General features: G+C 41.8%; 1 protein-coding gene across 2 annotated transcripts in view; it reads left to right on the forward strand.

Annotated features, from left to right (window-relative positions):
* Positions 1-259: 259 nt before the first annotated feature.
* The window catches only part of LOC311283015 (uncharacterized protein), an 80,598-nt gene continuing 59,496 nt past the window's right edge, over positions 260-21,361 (forward strand). The window contains exons 1-5 of one of the 2 annotated variants that reach the window (XM_084397169.1): positions 260-448; positions 6,762-6,800; positions 6,946-7,251; positions 19,725-19,757; positions 19,936-19,974. In XM_084397169.1, the coding sequence (XP_084253295.1) occupies positions 400-448; positions 6,762-6,800; positions 6,946-7,251; positions 19,725-19,757; positions 19,936-19,974 (466 nt within the window). In that variant the 5' untranslated portion in view covers positions 260-399. The remainder of the gene's footprint in view (positions 449-6,761; positions 6,801-6,945; positions 7,252-19,724; positions 19,758-19,935; positions 19,975-21,361) is intronic. The other variant, XM_084397170.1, reaches the window with a different exon arrangement.

The raw sequence follows: 21,361 nt of genomic DNA on the forward strand, positions 1-21,361 counted from the left end.
TGATTTCTTATTGTTAACATGCTTGTAAAGGTGTAGCACAGAACTGAACTCAGAGAAACTGCTGCGTATGACATGTTTAAAATGATCTACATTCATGATTCTCCAGACAAAACCTAGTGTCTTATCAGCCTGACAAACATAAACAAAAAATATTTCACAATTAATAAATATGTGCAATTAATCACTAAATGGTTCAATAACATTATTCTGAAAGTAAAATCTTCTATGTAGAGTTTATTAGTTTGTTCTCAGCACAAGCTGTTGTAAATCCTGCCCACTTCTTTGCATTGTCAGCACATGCTTCAGTGCTCTGAGAGTGTTTATAGTGCTGTGAGTTTAACACTTCATGACTGAGAGCAGAACACAATCTTCATCATCACACAAGACTAAACTACAGCAATGAACACAATCAACATCTTCATCTGGACCATTGCACTGTTTATTCAAGGTTTGTGTAATACAGTTTTTATAATGATTATTAATTCTCCTAAAATGTGCAATATATATTAATCATTTTTGTTTGTGTTGCAATATACTTCAACTTCCAGTTGTCTGCTTTAATTAACTATGTGCATCCTTAAGGACATTTTTGTCCTTTTCAGTTTTTTTTTTTTTATCACTTTCCCTGTGTTAATGCTAACTGCATAATATTTGGCACGGGTGTGTATTTTTATTGGAATTTTACTATTTAATCACAATTTCCTTTAAAAAATCTATTTTGCATTAGTTATACAAAATACTTCCTCTCAGGACCTTTTGGACAAAAATTGCCCCATTGAAACCCATTAAAACTGCATTTTTTAATCCCTGTGCCGTTTAACTATAAAATGATGGCATCTTTTTTAATAGGCTTTCATTATGTTGGCAAGGCCTCAAAATGGACATTTAAAAAAAAACAAATTATCAGATGGTGCCATCTTTTCAGGTTAGGCCTATAAAGCAAATACTCGCTTTATTCCTGTTTTCTGCTTTTGCATATTATAGAGCCAATTGGATAAATTATGCAGCGATAATTGTGTGGGTTTGTTGGTATGGATGTCTAAGTGTGGTTTGTATGTGTGTAATAAAATAAAAAGTGTGTTTGTGTGCTTGTAATATTTGAGAGAGAAAAACCCAACTGCATATCGAAAATCCAATCGCTGTGTTCACCAGTGGAGTTTTGCTGGGATCCAATGGGGAAAGTCTGGTACTGCGCCCTAACAAAATCTTACTGAAAGCTCATTTTTTGAGATATCATCCTCAAATTCGGAACACAACCTGTTTAGATTTACGGCTTTGAATTTATATCAGTTTTAGAGTTCCAAATGTTTCATAAATATATATATTATATAAAATATTGATTATAATGTTCATAAATATTTTTCATAAACTTAAACTTGTATAACATTTCTTTGGTTGCACTTTAAAAAAAAAATTCACTTAAACAACAATCTGGGTCTTCTTTAAAAGGAGACCAAACTTAAGTATTTGCTCCCAAACATAACATTTTATGAGAGTTTTTTGACTTGGACATTTTTGTCTACTTTGGACCTATGTGTAAGTTTTTTTTTTTATGTTAACTGCATGAATTTTGGCACAGGTGTGTATTTTTATTGTAATTTTACTTTTTCACCCCCATTTCATAAAAAAAAAATAATTGCACTAGTTACACAAAATACTTATTTATATTTTATATAAAATATTGATTATAATGTTCATAAATATTTTTCATAAACTTAAACTTCTATAACATTTTTTTGGTGGCACTTTTTTCACTTCAACAACAATCTGCCAAGGGTCTTCTTTAAAATGAGACCAAACTTAAGTATTTGCTCCCAAGCATAACATTTTTATGAGAGTTTTTTGACTTGGACATTTTTGTCCACTTTGACCTATGTGTAAGGTTTTTTTGTTGTTGTTGTTGTTGTTGTTGTTGTTAATGTTAACTGCATGAATTTTGAGCTATTATAGAGCCAATTGGATAAATTATGCAATGATAATTGTGTGTGTGTGTTGGTATGGATGTCAGAGTGTGGTTGGTATGTGTGTTATAAAAAAAAAAGTGTTTGTGTGCATGTGTGTGTTTGTAGTATTGAGAGAGAAAAACTCAACTGCAAATAAAGCCAGTTTTGCTGGCATCCAATGGGGAAGTTTGGTACTGCGCCCAAACAAAATCTTACTGAAAGCTCATTTTTTGAGATATCAACCTCAAATTTGGAACACAACTTATTTAGATTTATGGCTTTGATTTTCTAGCCGTTTTAGAGTTCAACTTGTTTCATAAAATATATATTTTATATAAAATAATATTCATAAATAATTTTCATAAACTTAAACCTATATAGGCTAACTTTTTTGGGGATTTACTTATAAAAAAAAATTAACAGCAATAATCTGCCAAGGGTATTCTTTAAAATGATACCAAAGTCTGTGCTCCCAAGCTTCAACTTTTTATGACAGTTTTTTGACATGGACATTTTTGTCCTCTTTGGACCTATGTGTAACATTTTTAAATTGATGCACAAGGGTTAATTAATGATTCGCAAATGTAGGCTATCATTATGTTATGACTTTACTTGTTGAGGCACATGACTATTTACTAATTGTTGAGTAATATGCCATTTTGGTTTTGACATCCACACTAAGCCATGGATTTCAATTTCCAACCATCTTCAACCAAGATTTCACTGAGTCTGATGAACCTTGTTGTTCACGCACAGGTTGATGTCAGGTTAAAGGGATAGTTCACTTTGAAATTAAATTTTGGTATGTTTTAGCTTACCTCAAGGGCATCCAAGATGTAGGTGTCTTTTTTTCCGCAGTAGTTTCAATTTTGATATTTTTAGGTCAAACCGTTCTTGTCTGTCAGTCATATAATGCAGATGTGTGGTCACTGTCTCAAAGAGCAAGAACAGAGTCCAAATTAAAACAATTCCCCATCGTCCAAATTAAACAATTCCCCATCGTAAGTACACATTGATGGCCTAAGACATGAAACGAGCGGTTTGTGTGAGAAAACGAACAGTATTTATATCGTTTTTACCTCTTGTAACACAGCCACGTCCAAGTGATCTGAGGGCGCAACGATCCATCCTTCTTCCCCACAAAAAAGAACCCCGCCCCCGCTGGAGAAAAGGAAGGGCGGATGAACCCCGTTGCTAGAGAATCAGAAATGTATTTCTCCATGGCCTCTCTCTCTGGGACAGAGAGTGAATATAATTTGCCCTTCGGCGGAGACGTACCTGGCAATAACTCTATAGCACAGTCATAGGGACGATGCGGAGGAAGAGAAGCAGCACAAGACTTACTGAACACCTCCTTCAGGTCCAGGTACTCCGCGGGCATGTTAGATAAATCCACTGCTCCTCCTGATACACAGGGACAGAAACAGACGGACAGGCAGACACAAGACTTATGACAATGACTGCTCCACGCCGACACAGACTTTAACTGCCAGTCCACTTTGGGGTTGTGACGGGTGAGCCAGGGGTGACCAAGGACGATGGGTGCAAGAGGAGTGTCCAGAATATAAAAGGAGATGGTCTCGGTATGATTGCCTGATCTGATGAGGGTGATGTCTTCGGTGGCCAGTGAAATGGTAGGGAGTTCTTGACCATTGGGGGCGTGTACTGCAATCTGGTGCATAAGGGGTTTGAGGGGAACTTGAAATTTGCGTGCAAAGGTGTGGTCCATGAAATTACCTTCAGCCCCTGAATCCAGAAGTGGTCGACAGTTGTGGAGGTGAGATGACCATCGGAGTCTTACAGGAAGGAGAGTAGATGGGGATGAGGTCTTCTCTGCAGAGATCCCACCCGACAGTAGCCTCATACTTACTGTCGGGCTGAGCCTTTTAACGGACAGGGATCTCCGCCTCTTCTTCTCCTCACGGGAAAGCCGGGCTCGACCCACCTGCATGGGCTTGTGATCGTTGACGGGGCTGACCGCGTCCCCGCCTCCGAAGCGTTGTCCCTCGATCCCTCCAGGAGAATGATTAGGCTGAAGACGTCGATCTACTTGGGAAAGACGTGCGTCCACTCTCAGGGCCAGAGCAATGAGATAATTTAGCTTGGTGGGAAGGTCCATGGTGTAGATCTCCTTTTGGACGCGGTCAGCCAGCCCATGCAGAAACATGTCCCACTGCGCCTCCTCGTTCCATTGGCTCTCTGCTGCTAGAGTTCGAAATTCAATCGAAAAGTCAGATACGGATCTCTCTCCTTGTCGTAAATCCGCCAACACTCTAGCACAGTGGTTCTCAACTCCAGTCCTCGGGACCCACTGCTCTGCACATTTTGGATGTCTCTCTTATCTGACACACTCAGTTCAGTTCATGGAGTCTATCCTAACGAGCTGATGATCTGAATCAGGTGTGTTAAATAAGGGAGACATACACAATATGCAGAGCAGTGGGTCCCGAGGACTGGAGTTGAGAACCACTGCTCTAGCAGCCTCTCTCCCCGCAACGGCGCGATCGAACACCCGCCTCATCTCGTCAGAGAGCCTCTGGAACGAGGAGCAGCATTCTTCCTGATTCTCCCACACCGCCGTTCCCCATAGCGCCGCTCTCCCAGTCAGAAGTGCCAACAAAACGCGACCTTGGTTCGCTCGTCGTGGAAAGTCTTGGGTTGAAGAGAGAAATGCATCGAACACCTGGTTAGGAAAGATCGACAGTAATTTGATTCACCTGATTAAGCCTCGGGAACCGGCAGGCGGGGCTCCGACTGGGAGGGGTCTGCTGGTGGTGGTGGGGGAATCGGCGGTGCGGGTGGCGCAGTGGGAGCTCGAAGCTGTTGAATCTGCTGGGTGAGCCCGGACACCTGCGCCACTAGAGCCTGAACTGCGCGAGCTGTCTCGTTGAGGTTTTTCTCCTGAGTGTCCATTCTTTGTATGCAGTTATTCATAAATGCCTCCAGTGGACTTGCAGAGCCACTCGCTGCTTCCATGCTCAGGTCAGATCGTTCTGTCACGAATGAGAAAAGGAAGCAAAATGCAAGTAAAAAGCTCTTTATTGTATATATTGATGAATTGTTGGTAAAAGTCCAGAACAGACAGGCTAGCGGCACAGGGACCCCGATGACCAGATGAACCCGGTGAAAGGGAGTGCAGCAGTGCGGTGAGATGTGTCCAGAGGTGAGATGAATCCAGAATAAATCCACAGGAACACGAACAGGAACAAGGAAGGCACAAGACTCGAGACGCTGACTGGAACAATACCGGGACACCACAAACTACGATCTGACAAAGGAGATGAGAAAGTGGTGAGCATATAGGTGATGAGATGAGCTGCAGCTGGTGATGGGAGTGATGAGCTGGATCGCTGATGAGCGCTAATGAGCCGGCACGCCCACACAATCAGTACACACACACACACAACAAAAGAACACGAGACAAGAAAGAGACATAGGATTTATGAACCGTGACACAGACGTTGTATTGTGGTTGAAAATGAAAATCGGGTTGACGTCAGAAACCAACATCAGTCGGGTTCTGACGTCAACCCGACTTTTATTTTCAATCAATATCCAACGTCAGTCTAACGTCGGCTTCTGATGTCAATCGGATGCAGGGTTCTGACGTCAACCCGACTTTCATTTCCAACCAAAATGCAACCCCTGCAACCAAAATCATCCACTGACTGATGTTACTTTCTACTCAAGGACCTTGACAGAATTGTAGTGGAGTAAAAAGTACGACATTTGTCTTTCAAATGTAGTGAAGTTAAAGTAAAAAGTTTCCAGAAAAAAATAATACTCAAGTAAAGTACAGATACTCAAAAAGTGTACTTAAGTACAGCACTCAAGTAAATGTACTTTGTTACTGTCCACCTCTGGCAGACAGAGCGATGTCAGACCAAGGTGGATGGTCCTGGGTGGAGCAGAGGGAGGGAGGATCCAAGGTGGAGTCGACTGCTCGACAGGCCGAGGTGGAGCTACAGGCCTGGAGGTCTGATGTGGAGTGCTGGAATTGACACCCCTGGGCTGAGCTGGGAGAATCTGAAGCCCAAGGCTGGTCTAAGCAGGGTAGAGTACATAGTGGAGCTGAGGGACTGAAGAGAGCCAGAAAAGGTTGGGCTGAAGGACTGACTGGCTTGGGCCGAGGAGGAAGGGCCTGAGCACAGGAAGTGATCAGCAAATCCTTCTCTCCAAACTGAATTCAAATGCTGGAGGAAGGGCTTGACCACACAACTCATCATCCAGCTCCACCAATACCAGTACTCCACCAGGATCCATCTGTTGTATCCTTCTCTTCACGGGAAACGAAGGACGCATTTGGAGGCCACATTTGAAGGAGCCTTTGTGGCACAACGGTGACGCAATCGGCCTTCGAAGGATGTATCCTCTGAATTGGGACGCAGTTAATGTGTACATTAAGCTTCATTTAGAACTTTGTAACTTTTGCCCAGCTGGTGGCATGGGCTAAATTAATTGGCCTGGTCTCAATGTCAGACACTGAGTTTTGTTCCACTCACTTCATGCTTGGAATCTATGCAGTCGACTTTCTTAGCATGTTGAAGGCGAATGGTTTAGAGAATAAAATAACTCATTTTTGATTACCATCCGTTTGAATATCACTCTCAGTGTGGGAAAGACCATGCAAATGAAGAAATCTGTTCTGGAACTGTAATAGACTTTGTTCATCTCTCTTTTTCTGTAATAGGTCAGGCACAAACTAGAAAAATGAGTTTGAACTGAAAAACAAAGCACTGCAATCAATCTGACGTCAACATATTCATCTAAACATAACATTGTTGTGTATTTGTGTGTTCATTTTTTCTGCTTCAACAGCGACATTGAACACGACTGCCTCACAGCCAGGACCCAAAGGTAATGATGCTGAGGAGGATTAAACTCCATTATTATTACCACTTTGTTTGTTATCTCATCAAAAATACAAACAAACAAACAAAAATGAACAACCTAAAACCCAATGACCTGTTTTTCTCTCTTTATGTTGTTTTGTGATTAATAGCTGTCAAGTTGGTGAATGGACCCAACCGCTGTTCTGGAAGAGTGGAGGTTCTCCACAATGGAATATGGGGAACAGTGTGTGATGATGATTGGGATTCTAGAGACGCAGCAGTGGTGTGTAGAGAACTGGGCTGTGGGAGTGTTATAGAGGCAAAGAGTTCTGCTTATTTTGGACAAGGTTCTGGACAAATATGGTTGGATGATGTCCAGTGCCGTGGGAATGAATTTACACTGATAAACTGTCCATCAAATGGATGGGCATCTCATAACTGTGGGCACGGTGAAGATGCTGGAGTCATCTGCCAAGGTGAGTCAGACACATTTATTCATGCTCTAATTAATGATTGATGATTAATGAGCTACAGGCCTGGAGGTCTGATGTGGAGTGCTGGAATTGACACCCCTGGGCTGAGCTGGCAGATCTGAAGCCTAAGGCTGGTCTAAGCAGGGTAGAGTACATAGTGGAGCTGAGGGACTGAAGAGAGCCAGATCGGGCCGAAGGACTGAATGGCTTGGGCAGAGGAGGTGGGAGAGGGAGGCTAGGTGAGCGTATCATTAGTGGCAACAAAAGCATTGAGCTAGTTAGGACCAGCGGCGATGAAGAAGATGGACAGTACCATATGTGACGAAAATGAGTCAGAACCGAACTGGACCGGCAGAGACGGAGAAGAAGAGGAAGACTTGGTCTGGGCAGACCCAATGAAAATGAAGGGACTTGGATGCTGGACGGAACCAGTGGAGGAGGAAGGGCCTGAGCACAGGAAGTGATCAGCAAATCCTTCTCTCCAAACTGAATTCAAATGCTGGAGGAAGGGCTTGACCACACAACTCATCAGCCAGCTCCACTAGAGGTCGACCGATAGTGGATTTTACCGATAACGATAGCTAGGTTGGGCCATACTTGCCGATAACCGATTAATCAACCGATAGTTTTTAAAATTGATACTGGATAAAAACAAACATAACTCTCCAAGTAAAACAATGCTGAACTTTATTATAAAAATAATAAAACTGTATTGAACCATGAAAACATGCTAAATTAAATAAATATATAAATATGAATAAATATTGAAGTCAATAAAAGACATTCATTCAAACTGAAACAAAAAGTAATACTCTAAATAACAAATAAAACCAGTTACATTCAAAATGTAACTGTTAAACTTATTTTTCAAGCCAACTTAATGAGTAAAAAAGTAACAAAATTTGATCGGTATAATATTTGAGCAATACAACTGCACCTTGATCATTCATGTTAGTTTGATAGTTCATTAACTATGGTTAACAAATAAAAACCTTAATTTAAAAATTTATTAGTACATGTTAATAAACAAAAAAAATAACAATCCTTATACAGCAGTTATTAACCTTAGTTAATGTTACATATGGAATTTTATTGTAAGTGTTATCATTTCATATAAATCCAAACAGTCATGCTTAAAGATGGCCAACTTTAAATATCTACAACGCCAGAGCATTGAAATGACATAAATATTACATGTATAGTCTCACACTTTTGCTTCTATTTTATAAACACTTGATGATTATCTAATCAAAATAACAAAATAGGTATTAAAGTGATGATAAAAAAATAAACCGAAATCGAATGCTTTTCTGATTTGTTTATATGTTTCTGTCGGCTGTATGTCACACAGCAAATTTGAAAGTGTTAAATTAACACTTATAGTGAGAAAATTAACACTATTTAGTGTGGACCTATATAAACCCCGAAAAAGAGTTAAACTAACACTCTAAATAGTGTTACTTTTTTTTACACTTGTTGAGTGTAAAAACAACACTGTAAGTGTTCAACGTTAACACAGTAAGTGTTCACCGTTAAAGGAGCCGTATGTAAGATTGTGGCCAAAACTGGTATTGCAACCACTTTCAAATTACTATAGAGCGGTGTATCCCCTCTCCCTCCCCCCTGACTCGAGGTTGCCAGATAGGCTGCAGGATCCAGCAGGAACGTAGGCTGCTACGTAGCTGTGGTAACTAGAGCAGAGCTGGCAACCCCGATGCCGAAACACTACTGACTTTGTGATTGGTAGATAGGTGGAGGGTGGGGCTTCAGGCCAAAACACAAGATGACAACATCAACATCAGTTGAGGGCTGCAACTTCACTTTTTAACCCTCTGGGGTCTAAGGTGTTTTTGGGGTCCTTGAGATGTTCTGACATGCCCTGACATTTTAGCTTTTTTCAGTTGCTTATAAACATATTAATGGCAAAAAAAAAATTACACACTATTTAGCACAAACAGGGCTACCATGAAATGTGAGCAACAAGAATGTACATGTCTGCATTTTTGAGAGAATAATGTTTATGCATGGTTATTGAAAAAACTAAAAACTAAAGTTTCTGAAATAAGGCCATAAAACACATTCTAAATATGTGCCAATAAGACTTTTGTCTAATGGATGTCATCGCCTAGTGTTTTTTCTTCAAAATAAAGTGAAAATCACCCTGCCTTATCATTCACATAACACAATACATTGATTTGAATTTTGCAAAGCACTTTCTGTTTGGAAAGGCCATATGCGGAGTGGGCGTCAACGGTCATATTTAGTGGTTCACACCTGAGGAGACAATGGGGCCTGCATACTTAATGACCCTTTCATTCAGGTGGGTCACTGAGCCACAAAAATGCAAAGGCAACAGTTGGAAGCATCTCAATTTTTTTAAAATTTTTCCACATATTGTGCTTACAATTTGGCCTATAATATCCAAGGAAAACATGTCTAGTAATTGTGCAGTTAATTCTCATACTGTATTTTCAGTTTTGGAATATTTATCTTCTCCCCAAATTTGTCAATAATAAAACACAATAAAAGTTATTTAAAGAAAAGGCTTATATTTACCTTTTAATAGTTTGTTTACATCTACCTTGTAAATATATTTTTTTATTAAAAAGGTTACAATTACAACAATTCAAGTGTAATCTTTCTTTGTAAAAACTAAAGTATACATTTTATCATACATATTTCAAAGTTAAGGATTTGATTGATTATTTGATAACTTTATTTTTGACAAAACATATTATATTTAACATAAGCAAATATTGGCAAACAGAAGCTTATTTGAGGTGGCAGATATTTTACAGTAAAAATGTATAATCTATCCAAAACTAATCAACGAAATGTTGTCTTTCATATGTCTGTAACATAGGTCTTTCATTTTTATTATAAGAAATATAAATGTTAATTTGCAGTTTAATACGTTGCTTATACAAATACATTTTATTTCAACATATTTTAGTTGATATTTACTGAGTGTAGCAATACAGTTTGCTAAAACCGAAACATTCATACACAAACAGAAACGCCTGACTGTAACGTTGTTTTTATGAAATATTAGGGCATATAAATGTTAATTTTCAGTTTAAAACGTTGCTTATACAAATAGCCTACATTTTATTTCAACATCGGCTATTTCTGTCGATTTTTACTCAACTCAGTACAGCAATACAGTTTGATAAAACATCATCATTCATTCACAAACGCGTTTTAAATTTAAACTGTCTTTTTGCGAGCGGTGATAAACAGCGCGCATCTCTGCGGCTGCCGTTCATTCATTCACAGAAACGCAATTAACTTGAGAAGGAAAAAAAAAAACTTACTACATATTCGGATCCTCTCTCCTGCAATACCCTGTGATGAAATAACAGGAGGATGCAAATTGCAAGTAAAACTCAGTTTATTAAAGATGGTCAGAAAAAGACACAGGCCGGGGACAAACACTCAGGTGGTGATGAAGCAGGGACGAGATGGCGATCCGGTGGTGGTGCGGTGAACTGCGTGCTCGAGTGAAGACAACCAGGAACCGTGGAACATCAAACGACACGAAGAACTGACGAAATCCAGAACGAAGAATCTTAGCAGACGAGGCACAGGAACAGGACACACACCGAGGAACAACCACAACGATCTGACAACATGAGAGGGGAATTACTGGGCATATAAAGGGAACTGAGATTGATGACAGCTGGAGACACTAATCAACACAACGAGTAACCACACCCACACAATTACATTCACACAGACACATCAGCATGAGACAGCCGATTCATGAACCGTGACAGTACCCCCTCTCCTAGGAACGCCGCCTGGCGTTCCCAGACACCCTTACCTGTCGATTGTAATCATCGATAAGGGAGTGATCCAGAATGTCTCTAGCAGGTACCCAACTTCTCTCCTCCGGACCGTAACCCTCCCAGTCCACCAAGTACTGAAATCCGCGTCCCCTCCGTCTCGAGTCCAGAATGCGATGTACCGAATAAGTTGGTTCCCCATCTACGAGTCGCGGCGGGGGGGGAACCGGGGCAGGCGGATTAAAGTGAGAATAAAACACAGGCTTGATTTTGGATACATGGAAGGCGGGATGAATTCTCCTGTACGCAGGAGGGAGTTTGAGTCGGACTGTCACCGGACTAATAATTTTGGTGACAGGAAACGGGCCAATGAATTTGGGAGCTAACTTGTTAGACACGGAGCGGAGCGGAATATTCTTTGTAGAAAGCCACACTTTTTGACCCACGACGTAAACGGGAGGCTTTGACCGGTGGCGATCGGCCTTGGCCTTCATGCGCCCCCCTGCTTGGAGTAGAGTCTCACGGGCTCTAGTCCAAGTATGGCGACACCTCTGGACGAATGCGTGAGCGGAGGGGACCGCGACCTCGGATTCCAGACTAGGAAAAATTGGTGGCTGGTAACCTAAACTACACTTAAAAGGCGAGAGGCCCGTGGATGACACTGGTAACGAATTGTGGGCGTACTCCACCATAGAAAGCTGTTGGCTCCAGGACGACGGATTCTTGGCAACCAAACATCGCAACATTCTCTCGAGGTCCTGGTTGGCTCGTTCAGACTGACCATTGCTCTGGGGGTGATAGCCCGAGGACAGACTGACCGTGGCCCCCAGTAACTTACAAAATTCTCGCCAAAATTTGGATACGAATTGGGAACCTCTGTCAGAGACCACGTCCATCGGGAGGCCATGTAACCGAAAGACGTGATCTATGACTGTGACCGCTGTCTCCTTGGCTGAAGGTAATTTGGGCAAGGGGATGAAATGTGCCGCCTTCGAGAACCGGTCCACTACGGTTAAAACAACCGTCATGCCCTTGGAGGGCGGGAGGGCGGTGACAAAATCTAGAGCGATATGGGACCAGGGTCTTGAAGGGACAGACAGAGGTCGAAGTAGCCCATCTGGGGGTTGGTTAGATGTCTTACCAGTGGCACAGACTGAACAAGCCAATACAAAATCGTGAATGTCGCGAGCCATTAATGGCCACCAGAATCGTTGTTTAACTAAAAAACTGGTTCGCGTCACTCCTGGATGACAAGCCACGTTGGAGCAATGACCCCATCGAATAACGTCGGACCGTAACCCCTCCGGAACAAACAAACGACCCGGTGGGCAACCAGGCGGAGGCGTTACCCCTTCTAGGGCTGTCTTGACCCTCGATTCGACCTCCCATACTAGAGTGGAGACGACAATCTTCTCAGGTAAAATACACTCGGGAGTCACCGGGCGTTCGGAAGGATCAAAAATACGAGATAAAGAATCGGGTTTGATGTTTTTGGAACCCGGGCGGTACGAGAGAACAAAATCAAAACGTCCGAAAAAAAGAGCCCACCGAGCCTGCCTGGAGTTGAGTCTCTTAGCAGATCTGATGTATTCAAGATTCTTATGATCGGTCCAAACGATAAAGGGTACCCCCGAACCCTCTAACCAATGACGCCACTCCTCCAACGCTAACTTGACTGCCAACAACTCTCTGTTACCAATGTCATAATTACGTTCGGCAGGCGACAGTCGATGAGAAAAAAACGCGCAGGGATGCATCTTGTCGTCTGAGGAAGCGCGTTGTGAAAGAACTGCTCCTACTCCCACCTCTGACGCGTCGACCTCCACCACGAACTGACGTGTGGGATCAGGGGTGACAAGAATGGGAGCCGAAACGAAGCGACTCTTAAGTTTGGTGAACACTGCCTCGGCAGTGTTCGACCACCTGAACGTCGTTCGGGGGGAGGTCAAGGCGGTCAGAGGTGCGACTAGTTGGCTGAAATTGCGAATAAAACGCCGGTAAAAATTGGCGAATCCCAGAAACCGCTGTAGGGCCTTACGGGAATCTGGACTTGGCCAATCTACCACAGCCTTAACCTTGTCAGGATCCATGCGCACTCCCTCAGAAGAGATGATGTACCCTAGGAAGGGAACAGACTGTGCATGAAACGCGCATTTCTCCGCCTTGACAAAAAGCCCATTCTCTAACAATCTCTGGAGCACTCGTCTGACGTGTTGAACGTGTTCCTGGAGAGACGAAGAAAAAATCAATATGTCATCCAGGTAAACATATATGAACCGATCAACCATGTCTCTCAACACGTCATTAACGAGTGCCTGGAAAACCGCTGGACTGTTGGAAAGCCCGAAAGGCATAACCAAATATTCAAAGTGTCCTCTAGGGGTATTAAAAGCGGTTTTCCATTCATCCCCCTTCCTGATGCGAACCAAATGATATGCATTACGTAAGTCCAGTTTCGTGAAAATAGATGCTCCCTGCAACCTCTCAAAAGCTGAAGACATCAACGGCAAAGGATAATAATTCTTTACCGTGATGTTGTTCAGCTCTCGGTAATCAATGCAAGGTCGCAGAGAACCATCCTTCTTCCCAACGAAAAAGAACCCCGCCCCCGCAGGAGAAGAGGAAGGTTGGATGAACCCAGAGGCTAGAGAATCAGAAATATATTTCTCCATGGCCTCCCTCTCGGGAACAGAAAGAGAGTAAAGTTTGCCCTTAGGCGGAGATTTACCTGGCAGTAGATCTATCGCACAGTCATAGGAACGATGCGGAGGAAGAGAAGCAGCACGAGACTTACTGAACACCTCCTTCAGGTCGAGGTACTCCGCGGGCACGTTTGACAAATCCGCTGCCTCACTCTGAAACACAGAACCAGACACAGAAGGACAGGCAGACAGTAAACAAGACTCATGACAGTGGTTACTCCAAGTGGAAACAGTGTTAGTGCTCCAGTCGACACGGGGATTGTGTTTGGACAGCCACGGGTGTCCCAAAACCACTGGTGCAAGTGGTGAGTCCATGAGGTGAAATGAAATGAGTTCCGTATGATTGCCCGAAGTGATGAGGGTGATGTTTTCAGTAGAATGAGTAATCCGGGGGAGTTCTTGACCATTGAGTGCGTTGACAGTAATGTGACGTGAGAGAGGAGTGATGGGAATCTGAAGCTTCAGTGCAAGTTTAAAGTCCATGAAATTTCCCTCTGCTCCCGAATCCAGTAGTGCGCTGGTGCTGTGCGTCGATGTTCGCCATCTCAGTCTTACCGGGAGGAGGGTCGATGATGGTGATGAGGTCTTCTCGGCGGAGATCCCACCCGATAGTAGCCTCATACCTACTATCGGGCTTGCCCCTTTTACCGGGCAGGCATGGATGTAATGGCCCGCCCGGCCACAGTAAAGACAGAGTCCTTGGGATCTCCGCCTTTCCCTCTCCTCCCGGGAAAGCCGAGCTCTCCCCACCTGCATGGGCTCATGGTCGAATGTGGGGCTGACCGCGCTCGCGCCGCCGGGTTGATGGTCCTCCGTGCTGGGCTGTGGGCGACTGGTACGCGTTAATCTGGTCACACGATTCAGACGAGCGTCAACTCTTAAAGCCAGTTCCACCAATCCATTGAGGGTCTCGGGTAAGTCCAGGGCATAAATCTCCTGTTGAACGCGGTCAGCCAGCCCATGCAGGAACATATCCCACTGCGCCTCCTCGTTCCAACGGCACTCTGCGGCCAGGGTGCGGAACCGGATAGAAAAGTCCGCCACCGAGCCTTCTCCCTGTCGCAGTTCGGCGAGTAATCTGGCCGCCTCCTTACCCGCCACTGCACGATCGAATACTCTCCTCATCTCCTCGGAGAGTGCCAGGAACGAGGTGCAGCAGTTGTCTCCGTTCTCCCACACCGCCGTTCCCCAAAGCGCTGCTCTCCCTGACAGCAGGGTCAACACAAATGCCACCTTAGCCTGTTCGCTCCGGAACGTGCGTGGCTGTAGAGCGAAATGCATGGAACATCTCGTGAGGAACGCTCTGCAAAATTCCGGCTCGCCGGAATAACCCTCGGGTGTGGGTAGGCGTGGCTCTGGGCTGTCTGCTGCAGCAGGCGCTGGTGGTGGGGGAACGGACGGCGTGGGGGGCGCAGTGGGAGTCCGTAGAAGTTGTACCTGTTGGGTGAGCTCGGACACCTGCTTCACGAGTGCTTGCACCGCCCGACCTGTGCCCGAGATGCTCTCCTCTTGCTGGTCCATACGTGAGATACTGTGAGCGATGAAATCGTTGATCTGGGACGGGCTTGCTGCATCCATGATCTGGTCAGATCGTTCTGTGATGAAATAACAGGAGGATGCAAATTGCAAGTAAAACTCAGTTTATTAAAGATGGTCAGAAAAAGACACAGGCCGGGGACAAACACTCAGGTGGTGATGAAGCAGGGACGAGATGGCGATCCGGTGGTGGTGCGGTGAACTGCGTGCTCGAGTGAAGACAACCAGGAACCGTGGAACATCAAACGACACGAAGAACTGACGAAATCCAGAACGAAGAATCTTAGCAGACGAGGCACAGGAACAGGACACACACCGAGGAACAACCACAACGATCTGACAACATGAGAGGGGAATTACTGGGCATATAAAGGGAACTGAGATTGATGACAGCTGGAGACACTAATCAACACAACGAGTAACCACACCCACACAATTACATTCACACAGACACATCAGCATGAGACAGCCGATTCATGAACCGTGACATACCCGCACACTCTGAGGTAGATTTTCCATTATTAATATTTCTCACAGCGCTGCCAGATGGTGTAAACACGTAGGCTACAATGGTCTGAATAAACTTGTGTTTTCTCGAGCTGATATGGGGGCGTTCACAGGTTTGCTTGGATTGCCTCAGTAATTTGCGTTTGAATAGCACGCGCTCTCCGTGGGCGGAGTCACATTACCTTTGAATTAGCTCTAATGAGCTCGACTGGGATCGCTCTCTTTTAATACAGATTTCACAAGATGAGAATATTTGTTTTTTATATAAATTACCTCATTTAAAAGCATAGAATTCAAGCTTCATGCCTGTGTATCTGTATGTCTGTTTGACTGAGTATTCGCTGAGTTACAGTTCATTTTCGGACGCGTTTCAGAATGGACTACACTGACAGAGAGAAGGCAGAACTCGCATCACGTTTATTTTTCTTTATTTGGCAAAAAGCACAACACTTTGTTTTTATTGTGAGTATGCACAAAAATAATACACATTTAACAGAATCGATTGATGTATGAAACTTGCTTGTAATATCAAAGTCCACAGAGCAAAATTTATTTCTTTTGAACTGAACTGAAAAAAAGCGAGCTGGTATCGCCGGCGATACCGTCGACCCCAGGCGGTTAAATGACAATATCCTGGCCGGACTACCGTTGTCAGTGATGTAAGTATTTGAAATGAACATGATTTCTTAATGTCTAGGGACCTATCAGGGCCATTTTATGATTAATTGAAATACATTTCTTACATACAGCTCCTTTAACACCATTAGTGTTCCCCTACCTCATTTACACCAAGATAGTGTTGAAACTACACTAGGTGTCTTAAGATCTTGACACCAAGAAAATTATTTCCACACTAATACAGTGTTCATACAAAACCCTGATTAAGGTCATTAAATTTCACTAAAAATATCTGTGCCTTCAATTAAATACGTCAACAGGCTGTATCAGTTTGAAATTTTATTTTCAACACAGATATAACAATTATACCAACACAAAAGTACAATATATTCACCATCATCTGACCCATGCAGATCAAAAGGCCTGTAGAACTTCAAGCTGTTGGCTTTTACAAGTTCACACAACTCACAGTATCTCTGTACTTTAAATGCATGACGTTCTGAAAAATGTTCTGTGAAAAGTTTATCGACAATAAAATACACAGTGCTGTCAATGAAAAGTAATTTCAGAATATGACTGAAAACAGAAATTTCATCCTCACATTGCTTACAATGAGGTCTTGACTATATTCTGTCCCATCTATTTGGACCCAGTCCATGAAATGCATGCTTGTCTGTTTGGGATTCTGCAGCATTTCTGCCAACTTTTCACCATTGTCAACATCATTCCAACAAAATGTTTTCATTGGTCCACACTCAACTTGACTCAATGGTGTTGTTTCCCAAAGATTGACAACTGATGACTTTGACAGATTTGGTGATGTTTTTGAAATTCTTTAGTGTAAATTCTTTACCTCATGCTCGAAACGTGCACTTGCGGTCCAATTTTGTGAACACAGGCTGGATAATGCACCATAATGTGTTGTCTGCAGGAAGGTAAAGTTGACCAGGGCTTCTGCGTATGACAAGGTGAAGACATAATGATCTTTCAAAAGTTCAAAGGCACTCAAGAAGTTGGTTTCAGAGCAAGGGATAAGGTGCTTGTCCACAATGGCGTAAAAGTAGTTGATCCTGCCCTTTGATCCTTCCTGATCCAAGTAGAAATGGCTGGTGGCCCTCCCTCACACTGAGATGGCCTTCAATACTGGTGCAGGACAAAAAAAAAACCTGGTGCTCTTAACTTGATCACATTCAAATGAACAAAAAAATTGAATTAAAATCAATAACCCCCCCCCCCCCCCCCAAACCTTAACCCAATATGTGCCTGACAATGGTATCATGCTTTGTGCATTACAGTGAAATGATAATGTCATAAAAAGGAATCCCTTATTCAACAAACCTCTTTTAGATCTTCACCTCATTATGTAAGGGCTCCATTAACTAAACTAAAGGGTTAGTTCACCCAAAAATGAAATTCCTGTCATTTACACACACTCAGGTTGTACCAAACCTGTATAAACAGGCTGCTTTGGGCAACCATTGACTTCCACAGTTGGAAAAAAAAAAATACTATTAGAGTCAATGCTGCCTAAAGCGCCCGTTAACAAACTTTCTTTAAAATACCTTCCTTTGTGTTCAGCAGTACAAAGCTGAAAAGGTGAAATTTGAGTAAACTATCCTTAAAAGTGTGTCAGGTCAGGACAAATTTTGCAGAGGGTTCAGTCCCAATGACCATGAATGAAAACCACTGCATTTTAAGGTTTATAACCCAAATCTTAATTTAAATATTCACAATGACTTTGCAACAGTAATGTGAGTTTTACCTTATGGAAATGCACAAATCTGTCAATAGCCTCTGTTGGACTCTTAGTCGTCTTCCTCTCTGGAGGCGGCGGCAGGAGATGCAACAGCAGCAGGACAGATGAGTGAAATGGGACAGCGACTCCAAGCAAACACATTTTGGGATCTTCCACGAACAAGTTAAGGCACCAGGAGATGAACCCTGGTCCCTTTTCCGGATCGTAGAAATGCTCCTGTGAAAAAGACGAGAACACTTTTTACAAAATCTGAATAGTCATTACATTACATTACATAAATAGATAAACTGTTATTACATTCCACAAAAAAGGAGCATATAACTTCATGTCAAACATGATTGTGTTTCAAATACACCTAAACAAAAGATTCTTACATAGCCCTTTGTTGAAAACGGTTCTCAGGCTAGGAATGAGAGAAATAATGCCCAAAGCATAAGTTTCCCGCTGTTTGCGGGTGGGGATGCTCCTGCAATATATAAAAAAAAAAAAAATATATATATATATATATATATATATATATATATATATATATATATATATATATATATATATGGTTAATGGTAACTTTGTTGTCTACATCAATTGACACATCTGTGTGTATTTCTTGTAAGTAATTTTAACAATAGCTGCAGCATGACAAAAATATAACATACGTACTAAGAATGAACAATACTTCTACAGCATTTGTTAATTTTAATCTCAACATTATCTAATACATTATAAAAATCAAAAATTGTATCTAACATGAATGCACTATGAACTAAAATGAACAAAAACAAACAGTTCTACTTTTATTAACTAATCCTAAAGTTAGTTAATGTTAGTTAACACATTAATGTTAACAAATAAGACCTTGTTGTAAAGTGTTAAAGGGTTAGTTCACCCAAAAATGAAAATTGTCATTAATGACTCACCCTCATGTCGTTCCAAGCCCGTAAGACCTCCGTTCATCTTCGGAACACAGTTTAAGATATTTTAGATTTAGTCCGAGAGCTTTCTGTTCCTCCACTGAAAGTCAATGGACATGTCACTGTTCACGTCCAGAAAGGCAATACAGACATCATCAAAGTAGTCCATGTGACATCAGTGGCTCAATCTTAAGTTTATCAAGCGTCGAGAATACTTTTTGTGCGCAAAAACAAACAAAAATAACGACTTTATTCCACTATTCATTTCCTTCTCTCTGGGCCTCGTAGTGTTTTTGCGCAGTGTTGCACATCATCACCAATAGTGAGCCTACGTGGTGACGTGCAACGCAAACAAACAAAAAGTATTCTCGATGCTTGATAAACTTAAGATCTTTGTAACTTTTAACCAGCTGGTGGCATGGGCTAAATTAATTGGCCTGGTCTCAATGTCAGACACTGAGTTTTGTTCCACTCACTTCATGCTTGGAATCTATGCAGTCGACTTTCTTAGCATTTTGAAGGCGAATGGTTTAGAGAATAAAATAACTCATTTTTGATTACCATCTGTTTGAATATCACTCTCAGTGTGGGAAAGACCATACAAATGAAGAAATCCGTTCTGGAACTGTAATAGACTTTGTTCATCTCTCTTTTTCTTTAATAGGTCAGGCACAAACTAGTGCAGCGCCACAGACAGGTAATTATACACCTTTGAATTAGAACCAGATCTGCTTTTCACACAACTTGTAAAACAGCCTAAAAAATGAGTTTGAACTGAAAAACATAAAACACTGCAATCAATCTGACATGTCAACATCTTCATCTAAACATAACATTGTTGTGTATTTGTGTGTTCATTTTTTCTGCTTCAACAGCGACACTGATCACGACTGCCTCATGGCCAGGACTCACAGGTATTCATACTCTAATTAATGATTGATGACATAAAGTATCCTCAAGACTGGATTATTTTTTTATGTTAAAGCATGAAGGTGATTACTTGTGAGATTGTTCCCTTTCTATTGGCAGACCAATCCTCAGTCATCATTGAATAAAATTTGTATAGGGCATTAAAAACTAGTGTTTAGAGATTTAATAACTCATTACTTATGGATCAAATGTTTAAAGAAAAAAATGACAGAGGTTATTAAAACATTCCTTGATATAAATGATAACAGTGAAATAAATCCTGTATTATTATGGGAAACGGCTAAAGCAACCCTACGGGGAGAGATAATAGCATACTCATCTTGGAGGAAAAAATTGAGAGAGAATAAACAAACGTTAATAGAGAACAAAATACAAAAGTTGCAAGAATTAAAAGTGAGGGATAAAATAATAGAAAAAGGACTGAATGATGCAAAAAAAGACTTTGTAAAAGATTTCACTTTTGCTAAACAATTATTTTATGACAATAGTCCGAAAGCACAACGAATTTTAGCCTCCAAAATAAAAAAGAACAAAGAAAAAGCGGTAATCAACACAATTATGGATAATGCAACACCAAGGAGAGGGGGACAAGAAATTTTATCTTGTTTTAGGAACTACTATGAAAACCTTTATAATTCAGAAGTAAATAATCTTGACAAGCAGACAATTGCAGGTTATTTAGATGAATTAAAGGACAAGTTCGGTATTTTACACTTAAAGCCCTGTTTACAGATCGTTTCTGATGAAATAGAACTTTATAGAAAAGATTAAATTTTGGTCAAATGCTGCTGTCCCGAGAATTTTAGGTTTCTTTCGCTTTCCCAAACACCAGTAGACTAGGTGTATGTGCACTGGAACACTCCTTCCTAAAACACATTAAACTTTCGTTTACAAAGATGTGAAACTCACCGAGTGGTCAGGGGTGTCCACTGATATGCTCACACAAAAATCGCTGCAAAATATGCTTTCCAACAGGTGTTTTACCATTCGTTGTAAAACTGTGGACCTATTTTTCCAAACGCCTCACACCCGAATTTCTTCCGTTGAGAGCTTGAATAATAGACACTCCAGCCCAGTTGGTGGCGATAATGCACCTTTGCAAGCAAACCGCTGGCATTTCATTGAAGACAAGAATTCCAAGGCACTCGAATATTAGTGAAAAAAAGTTAAAAAGCCTTTTTTTCATTTATGGCTTACTTAAAAAATTGGTGAGAAGTACACCTACACGTTGCGGCTACATGCCTTCATCGGGGTGTGTATAACAAACAGCGTCTCAGTTCATTTAACAGCAGCTAATTAATCAAATCAGAAACACCTGGTCACTCTGTGTAAAGTAGCTCGAAGAGAAAAACATTTAACAACATCAAAAAC

This window comes from Rutilus rutilus (assembly GCF_951802725.1).
Source record: "Rutilus rutilus genome assembly, chromosome: 23".
NCBI classification, from domain to species: domain Eukaryota; kingdom Metazoa; phylum Chordata; class Actinopteri; order Cypriniformes; family Leuciscidae; genus Rutilus; species Rutilus rutilus.